The sequence below is a fragment of the Otolemur garnettii genome, unplaced genomic scaffold, assembly GCF_000181295.1.
Source record: "Otolemur garnettii isolate 467f Iridium unplaced genomic scaffold, OtoGar3 scaffold00043, whole genome shotgun sequence".
Lineage (NCBI taxonomy): Eukaryota > Metazoa > Chordata > Mammalia > Primates > Galagidae > Otolemur > Otolemur garnettii.
This window is the reverse complement of record NW_003852438.1, coordinates 10,692,499-10,700,847: the sequence shown is the minus strand read 5'-3', so window position 1 is coordinate 10,700,847 and position 8,349 is coordinate 10,692,499. Positions and strand designations below refer to the sequence as shown.

Here is an 8,349-nt window from a genome sequence, read left to right as displayed (position 1 = left end):
GGATTCGAACCCGCCACCTTAGGTGTACGTGGCTGGCGCCTTAGCCCGTTGAGCTATAGGCGCTGAGCCAATGCCTGGCTATTTTTAGAAAGGAGGTCTCGCTCTTGTTCAGGCTGGTCTTGAACTCCAGAGCTTAAGCAATCCACCCACCTAGGCCTTCCAGAGTGGTGCTGGGATTGCAGGTATGAGCTACCATACCAGGCTTCACAAGTATTATTTTTTTTTAGCCAGGGCTGGGTTTGAACCCACCACCTCCAGCATATGAGGCTGGCACCCTACTCCTTGAGCCACAGGCACTGCCCACACAAATATTCTTAATAAGGCACATTTAAGCTTCTTTGCCTCTAATGTTTATTTGCAACATAAAGAGAAATTATTCTCCATTTTGCTTTTCTTTTGCTTTTTTGAGACAGAGACTCAGTTTGTCGCCCTCGGTATGTGATGTCACAGCTCACAGCAACCCCAACTCTTGGGCTTAAGTGACTCTCTTGCTTCAGTCTCCCAAGTAGCTGGGGTTACAGATGCCCGCCATAACGCCCAGCTATTTTTTTTTTATTGTAGTTGTCATTGTTGTTCGGCAGGCCTCAGGCCGAGTTCCAACCCACCAGCCCCAGTGTATGTGAATGGCGCCCTAGCCTCTGAGCTACAAGCGCTAAGCCATGCTTTTTGCTTTTCAGTTGCAGTGGGAAAATGGTACCCAAGCTCTATCAGTGACTGAAATAGGTTTCCAAATTTTCACTAAAGGCACTATAGGTACCAAAAATGAGGGTACTGGGAAAATAATTGGTTAGTAGGAGATATACCCCAACAGAAGATAGATTTGGAGAAAGGATGAGGGAAATCCATCCTTCCAAGCTGGGGAGAGTAGAGGAGCTAGGAGAACCAGCGAATGGAAGGAATTATATTTACCTGGAGAAGTGGCAGGGGGTCCCGTGGTAGGCTGGGGAGTCGTAGGGCTGCTGTCGTTCTGCACCTGAAAGCACAGATTGGACACTCAGACCCTGCTCCCTATCATATTTCTTGGTTTCTGCCCTCCTTCCCCACCCCTACGGTCATGGACTCACCACCTTGTTGGGTGCCTGCTGGGTACTGTACTCTGGGTTTGGCTCACTGAAGTTAGGAACCTCAGAATAAACCATACAGAATCTGCAAGGAAAGAAAGTAGCTAAAGCTGTTGGGCTCATCCTCTGGGCCACTGTTAGAGGCCTTAGAAAAGTCCAGAAACAGGCTGGGTGCAGTGACTCACACTTGTAATCCCAGTACTTTGGGAGGCCTAGATGGGTGGGTTGCCTGAGCTCAGGAGTTAGAGACTAGCCTGAACAAGAGCAAGACCCTGTCTCTACTAAAAATAGAAAAACTAGCTAGGCATTGTGGCAGGTACCTGTAGTTTCAGCTACTTGGGAGGCTGAGGAAAGAGAACAGCTTGAGCCCAAGAGTCTGAGGTTGCTGTGAGCTATGACACCATAGCTACCAGGGGTAAAAAGAAAAGAAAAAAGAGAGAAAGAAAGGTCCAGAAACAGATCATAGACTGCACACCCTTATTCTGCCTCCTTGGAAACCTTAACTTTTACTCTGTGGGCTGGTGCTTCTTCATCCCCATCCCTAAGACAGTACTTACTCTCCAATCTTCTGCAGATCGCCCCCACGGCCAGTGTACAGTGTCAGACAACCTTTGAACACTGAAGCATACCTGTGGAAGCAAAAAACACAAGATTCAGAAGAATTGTAGGGAATGTGAATCCCAAACCTTTGATTGTTGCTGCCCTTGGAAAGCCAGGAGTCTGCAGCTGGCTTACCCTTTGGTGAGTCGGATAATGTCCCCAGGCTGGATCAGGTTGCCCACGTCGTCCCAGACGGAGATATTGATACTGCCCGTTTTGTCTGCCACTTTGCAGGTCCGAACTTCGTGCCCGTCCTTTGTTTTGGTCACTCGGCCTGAAGGGAAGAGATAAAAAGGGGTTGGAGGATGGTCAAATAAATGGGATGGTGGCAGTCAGAGGGATGAGCTCTGGATATTGGTGGGTGAGGAAAAAGGTGTACAAACAACAAAGTCCAAATCCCTGGGGCATGAGGGGTTGGGGGTGTGTGTGTGTGTGTGTGTGGAGGGCCAGCACCATGGAGAGGGCCCTGAGTGGAAAGAGGCCCACGTGGCAGATATTGGGACCATGGATCTGGTAAGAGTTCTACCTACCCTACTCCCGACCGCATCTGGCTGTGCCAAGGTCTTAGGAGAGAGTTCAGGACTGAGCGGTGCCTTAGGGCGCGCCCTGCCGTCACTGAAGCAAGTTAAGAACTTAGGCAGTGTTCTCCCCCTCCCGCCCTCCTCCTCCAACCCGCGCCCCCCACATCCAGCCCACGCGAACCCACCACCCCCAGGATAGCCACCTGTCTCCAGCACAATGAAGATAAGGTTCAGATTCTTGAGCCCAGGCTTGATATCTTTCACAAAGGTCTCCGTCGTCATGCTGCCCAAGCCTCTAAACCCCACTGGCAGAGGGAACAAACAATTAATGGTCAAAGCTTAGAGCCTTTGCCCCCTTGCTCCACTTCCCGAGGCCTACCTATTACACCAGGTCAGGCAGCCTCAACTCCTCTGATCCTTCTAAAAGGACAGAAATAGGCTTCCCCTGAGGCCTCCAACTTCAGGATCACAATCTGGGGGGGTCTCTGGATAGGCTGCTTCGGGGCAGGAAGACCCCCTGCCAGGATGCTCTTTCAGTGTAAGCACCGAAGTGGGGGAGCCGACGGAGACAGGAATAAAGGATCTGGTGCAAAGCCGGGGACAGAATTTTTCTGGTCAAACCTTCCCGAATCCTCATCAGGACAACTCGGAACCTTGGCCCATCTCCTACACCACCTACAGCCCACCACCCACCCAGCCAATCGGCCAGGCTGTGCACCAGCTGAGCAGCCCGCAGGGGGAGCTACACGCCCTGCTACCGCCGGATGCTGCCAGATGGAACGCGGGAATGCAAGCATTCCCGGAAGTTTCCCCCGGCTGGCCTCCCTCGGCCAATCAGCACTGCCCGGGCGCGCCCTGCGTCCTGCCGCCTGCCCTGCACAGCCAATCGGGATCCAAGACTCTTGCGCCGCAAAGGGGGAGAATTTCAGATATTAAAGGAACCTCGGAGGTAACTAGCGCTTTGTGGGGGCCGGGAGAACTACCATCAGGGGGCGCCAGAGACCCTAATTTTCCCCGACTTGGCTAGGAGAAGGCATTTAGGCCGTAGGATGTTTCTCTCCAAGGAGTGTGATACAGTGGAAAAAGGACCAGAGGCTTCTTTGGAATTTGACAGACAAAAAAGTTTGAACCCTGGCATTTTTCTCCACAATTCTTAAGTATATCCCTCCATTTTACAGATGAGATAACAGAAATTATATAACCATTCCTCTCATTCTCATCTTTAATGCACTACTCAGCTTGGTCAGGGCCTTTGGGAAAACTGGAATTCATACAACAGACTATAGGCTGACTCACCACCTCCTTTGGAAGAAATGGACCCGAGGCATAGAGAACACTTGCATTAGTCTCTCTGTTGTTCACAAGACACCTATTCCTCGTCTCGGGGCGGAAGAAGAGGAGTCACGGCCAGCTACCAGACTCTGCGCTCCTCACTTGGGTGCTGCATGGTCTTCCCTGCTGCTGCTCTTTGGTCCCGCGCACTCATCCACAGCAGTCTGCCCGACTCAGACATGGCCTTAAGCGCCACCACCACCTCTGTGAAGATTGGAAGAATTGGTGGAACAGGCTTGGATGATCCAGAAATTTTAGAAGGAAGAACTGAAAAATATGTGGATACTACATTTGGCAAGCCATCTGATGCCTTCATTCTGGGGGAAATAAAAAATGTCAATTGTGGGCTCCACGCCAGTAGATCAGTGAGTAGGGCACTAGACACATACACTTAGGCTAAAGGGTTCGAGCCTGGCCGGGGCCTGATAAACAACAATGACAACTGCAACAAAAAATAGCTGGGCGTTGTGGTGGGCACCTGTAGTCCCAGCTACTTGGGAGGCTGAGGCAAGAGAATCGCTCAAGCCCAAGAGTTTGAGGTTACTGTGAGCTGTGACACCACAGCACTCTACCAAGGGTGACATAGTGAGACTGTGTCTCAAAAAAAATTTTTTTTTATTGCGTTCTCCTTGCAAGGCATGGGAGGCAGCACACCATCATGCCTTCAAAAGTCAACTACCAGGCAAATATCTGAGCTTTGAAGGAAGGTTGTACACACGTCATAGTGACCACAGCTTGTGGTTCCTTGAGGGAGGAGAGTCAGCCTGGTAATATAGTCATTATCGATCACTTCATCACAGGACCACCATGAGGCCTCAGACCTTTTTTTTTTTTTTGCTTTCAATTTCATCTGGCTTTCACTTTATCTTAGTTTGAAGTGTTTTTCTTTCTTTTTCTTTCTTCCTTTAGCGATTTTCTTGCCCTTTTGCCCCCCAAGTAGCTGAGATTATAGGCGCTCGCCACAACATCTAGTTTGGTTTTTTTTTGGTAGACATGGGGTCTCACTCTGGCTCACTCCAGCTTATGCTGGTCTTGCACTAGTCTTGAACTTGGCTGAGCTCAGGTGATCCACCTGTCTTGGCCTTCCATAGTGCTGGAACAACACTGAATCACCACGCCCAGCCCTCAGACCTTTTATGAGAGAAGTCATTCCTGTACCAGAGAAGTGTGCCACATTCCCATGGCTGAGCCATTTTGCCCCAAAATAAGAGAGAGGTCCTCATTGAAACTGCTAAGAAGCTTGAACTCTGGTGACACTCAAAAGGGACAATGTTGACAACTGAATGACCTCGTTTTAGCTCCTGGACAGAAAGCCTTGTGTTATGCACCTGGGGGTGGGGGGGCGATGTCATCAACATGACCACATTTCCAGAAGTGGTTCTTGCCAAGGAGGTTGGAATCTGCTATACAAGTTATCACCAAGGCAACAGATTATGATTGCTGGAAGGAGCACAGGAAGCAGTTTCCATGGTCCCAGTCTTAAAGACCCTGAAATGCCAATAAAGTCAAAAGTTTACTTCTCACCACGATTCCTCAGATAGGGTCTATGGGAATGGTCAGAAACCATCTATAATCTGAAGAATATGGCCCAGTTTTCTGTTTTATTACCAGGACATTAAAATAGCATGGCTGCCCAGAAGAAGACTTTCTAACTCCAGTTGCTTTGGAAATTGTTGCTTAACTTGAAAAACATGGGAAGGCAGTGCTTGTGGCTCAAAGGAGTAGGGTGCTGACTCCATATGCTGAAGGTGGTGGGTTCAAGCCCAGCCTCAGCCAAAAATTGCAAAAAAAAATAATAATAATAATAAAATAAAGAAAAAGAAAAGCGGCTCGGCACCTGTGGCTCAAGCAGCTAAGGCGCCAGCCACATACACCTAAGGTGGCGGGTTCGAATCCAGCCCGGGCCCGCCAAACAATGATGGCTACAACCAAAAAATAGCTGGGCGTTGTGGCGGGCGCCTGTGGTCCCAGCTACATGGGAGGCTGAGGCAGGAGACTCGCTTGAGCTCAGGAGTTGGAGGTTGCTGTGAGCAGTGAAGCCATGGCACTCTACCCAGGGGACAGCTTGAGGCTCTGTCTCAAAAAAAAAAAGAAAGAAAAAGAAAAAGAAAAACATGGGAAAGACATGCAGCTTTCATGCCCTTGCCTTGGTAAGAAAGACAAGATGTTGTGTGTATGAGACACTTCTAAAAGACTTGAATGGCTTCAGAATACAGAAGAAAAACAAATGATCAGGTAGCGCCTGTGGTTCAGTGGGTAGGGCGCCGGCTCTATATACGGAGGGTGGTGAGTTCAAATCTGGCCTGGCCAAATTGCAACCAAAAAATAGCCGGGTGTTGTAGCAGGCGCCTGTAGTCTCAGCTACTCTGGAGGCTGAAGCAAGAGAATCACCTAAGCCCAGAAGTTGGAGGTTGCTGAGAGCCATGTGATGCCACAGCACTCTATCCAGGGCGATAAAGTGAGACTCTGTCTCCACACACAAAAAAGCAAATGACCAGTAAACATGGGGAAAATTTTTACATTTTAGAAAAAAAAAATCCCCAGAAGACAGGAGACCTGAAATTTTAGTTCCCCTGGAAACCTGCCAGATTGTCAATAAAAGGCAGCTAGCTCTGCTCTGTTGTGTATAAAACAATTACACAAAGATATACTAATGTGCTTTACCATTTGCTGACCGAATATCCGTAATAAATGCTATTTAATACCAGATCAAGCTAAGAGGTGACATAATTGTAATGCTTTGGTTTGCTTAATTAATCCTTTACCTTCTCATTAGAGCCTTTAGGTTCCACCTTGACTTCCCTCAGATCCCAGGTTCTCTCTGGTCCACCACCACCCAACTACAGTGTTGTAAGATAAGGAAATCAAACCACAATCCAGTAAGGACAGTTTCTCTTCTTTCTCTCTTGCTAGGTGTTTCAGGGGAACTCTAAGAATGTTCCGGATGCCACAGTGGAGACGGCAGGAGTATGGCGGGGAGAAGCAGATAAACTGTTGAGCACCCCAGATCTAAGCTTTGTGGTCAGACACCCTCTCACTTCCCACCCCGTGGCCGCCTAGTTAACTGCAGTATCCATTCCAATGACTAGGAGTCATAAAGTCAGAAGGCTCCAGGATGCAGACAATGGCTTTGGAAATGGGAGCGGGGTCTGGTTACTCTGCAGGCCGGCCTCCCCGCGACGATTTCGCACCACTCCGCATCAGCTTTATGACAAGACACGTGCCCTCCTACAAAGGTAAGTGTAGCCTTCTAGGGGAGACAGCCCCGGGATTGGGCGCTGACCTTCCTGCCAGGAAGAACAGAAAGGTCTCCCTCCCAAATTTATATACAGTCCTGGCTGGGACCATAAAGACTTCCGGTCCTTAGTCCCAGCTACTCGGGAGGCTTAGGCAAGAGAATCGCTTGAGCCCAAGAGTCTGAGGTTGCCGTGAGCTATGACACCAGAGTACCCTACAAGGGTGAGACAAAGTGAGACTCTTGTCTCAAAAAAAAAAAAAAAAAAGAAAAGAAAAGAAAAGAAAAAAAAGACTTCCGGTCTAGAGCGGAGGCCTGGTTAGCTTTAGTCCCTTCTCATTGGACGCTCCGGGGATCTAGTCCGGGTCTGAATTAAACAAAGAGGCGGAGCTTGGTGACGAGCTTCCGCCGGGTTGCGTAGCAGCGGTAGGCGGGACAAAGGATCTGTCTCAGACCGCGACAAGTGGTCGGAACCTTCTTTCCCCTCCTTCCCCTTCCTTTCCCAGGAAAGGCTGAGACCCGGCACCCGGGCTGTCCCGTGGACGCTGCGGCTTCAGCTCCAGCCAGGCCAGGGTACGAAGAGTCCGGGCTGCGTCCAGGGCGGTGTGTACTGCGCCTGCGCGGGCTTCCACTTAATAAAGGGTGTGTGGGGGTGTGTGTGTGTGTGTGTGTGTGTGTGTGTGTGTGTGTGTGTGATGTCCCGGGGGATTGGGGTGGGGGTTCAAGAAATTGGGATGAGGAGGAGGATAGGAATAAAGATGAAAATGGGGGAAGGGAGCAGCACTGGGGAAGAGGCAGGAGGTGAGAAGGGACCTTTGGAGGATGAGTTGTTGGGGACGGTCCACTGGAGTAGGGGAGAAGTGCGGGAGGAGGCCTGGGCTGGCTGGATGACAGGGAGCAGCGGACAGGGGGAGCAACGTGGTATTTAAATAGGCGATGAGTGACGTTCAGGAGGGGAAGAAGGGAACACCTCGGGGACCAGCCTGGGCAGTGGCAGCGGAACCTGAACCTCCGCCCTCAAAGCGCCATAGCTTGGCTCCCCTCCCATGCCTTGTCTTTAGCAGCCTTGTCCTTCCTTTTCATTCCTTCCTCGATTCTCTTCCCCCTTCCTGTCCTCCATGAAGAAATCTCACATTCCTCACGTCCCTGCCCTTGGTTTGTATTCTGGTCCGTTGGCACGTTCACTCGGCACACCAGAAAGCCTTGGAAAGTCTTCCCCAACCTGGGACTCGAGGAAATTGGGAGTCAGGATTAGGGGACCACAGAACAGAAAGCCAAGAGGGGTGAGAACGTTTGTTTGAGTGATCGACAAACACCACCTTCCTCAATCAGAAACTGACTTCATTTCATCTAATAGCAAACGCGGATATTAATGAGGCCACGGTTCTTGGGGATGTCCCTGTGGTTTTAGTCTGGGAACAGGGCAAGAGGCCGATAGTGTTGTTGGATGATAGTTTTCTCTCAAATACAAATGGGGTGGGCAGTGTTAGGGAATGTGAATGATGCAGAGTTGCTACCTTCTGTGTCCGCCTGACCTGTGGCTGGGCTTGCTTCCCAGTAATCGAAAAGAAGGAACAAACTTCTTTTTTTTTTTTTTTTT

At 49.9% G+C, this 8,349-nt stretch overlaps 2 protein-coding genes and 1 pseudogene across 5 annotated transcripts in view; 2 read left to right on the top strand and 1 right to left on the bottom strand.

Annotated features, from left to right (window-relative positions):
* Positions 1 to 3,561, bottom strand: part of NABP2 (nucleic acid binding protein 2) — a 6,151-nt gene extending 2,590 nt beyond the window's left edge. Inside the window, exons 1-7 of one of the 3 annotated variants that reach the window (XM_023513711.1) lie at positions 3,479 to 3,561; positions 2,562 to 2,765; positions 2,386 to 2,487; positions 1,797 to 1,935; positions 1,619 to 1,690; positions 1,065 to 1,146; positions 910 to 973 (exon numbers count right to left, since the gene is read on the bottom strand). In XM_023513711.1, coding sequence (XP_023369479.1) covers positions 910 to 973; positions 1,065 to 1,146; positions 1,619 to 1,690; positions 1,797 to 1,935; positions 2,386 to 2,464 — 436 coding nt within the window. In that variant the 5' untranslated portion in view covers positions 2,465 to 2,487; positions 2,562 to 2,765; positions 3,479 to 3,561. Of the gene's footprint in view, positions 1 to 909; positions 974 to 1,064; positions 1,147 to 1,618; positions 1,691 to 1,796; positions 1,936 to 2,385; positions 2,488 to 2,561; positions 2,924 to 3,478 lie in introns of those variants that run through there. The other 2 variants (XM_023513712.1, XM_012805531.2) reach the window with 2 other exon arrangements.
* Positions 3,562 to 3,627: 66 nt separating this feature from the next.
* Positions 3,628 to 5,133, top strand: LOC100941257 (annotated as a pseudogene).
* A 2,038-nt stretch (positions 5,134 to 7,171) lies between these two features.
* Positions 7,172 to 8,349, top strand: part of RNF41 (ring finger protein 41) — a 25,189-nt gene continuing 24,011 nt past the window's right edge. The window contains exon 1 of one of the 2 annotated variants that reach the window (XM_003790519.3): positions 7,172 to 7,352. The gene's annotated coding sequence lies outside the window, so the exon portion shown is untranslated. Of the gene's footprint in view, positions 7,392 to 8,349 lie in introns of both variants that reach the window. The other variant, XM_023513678.1, reaches the window with a different exon arrangement.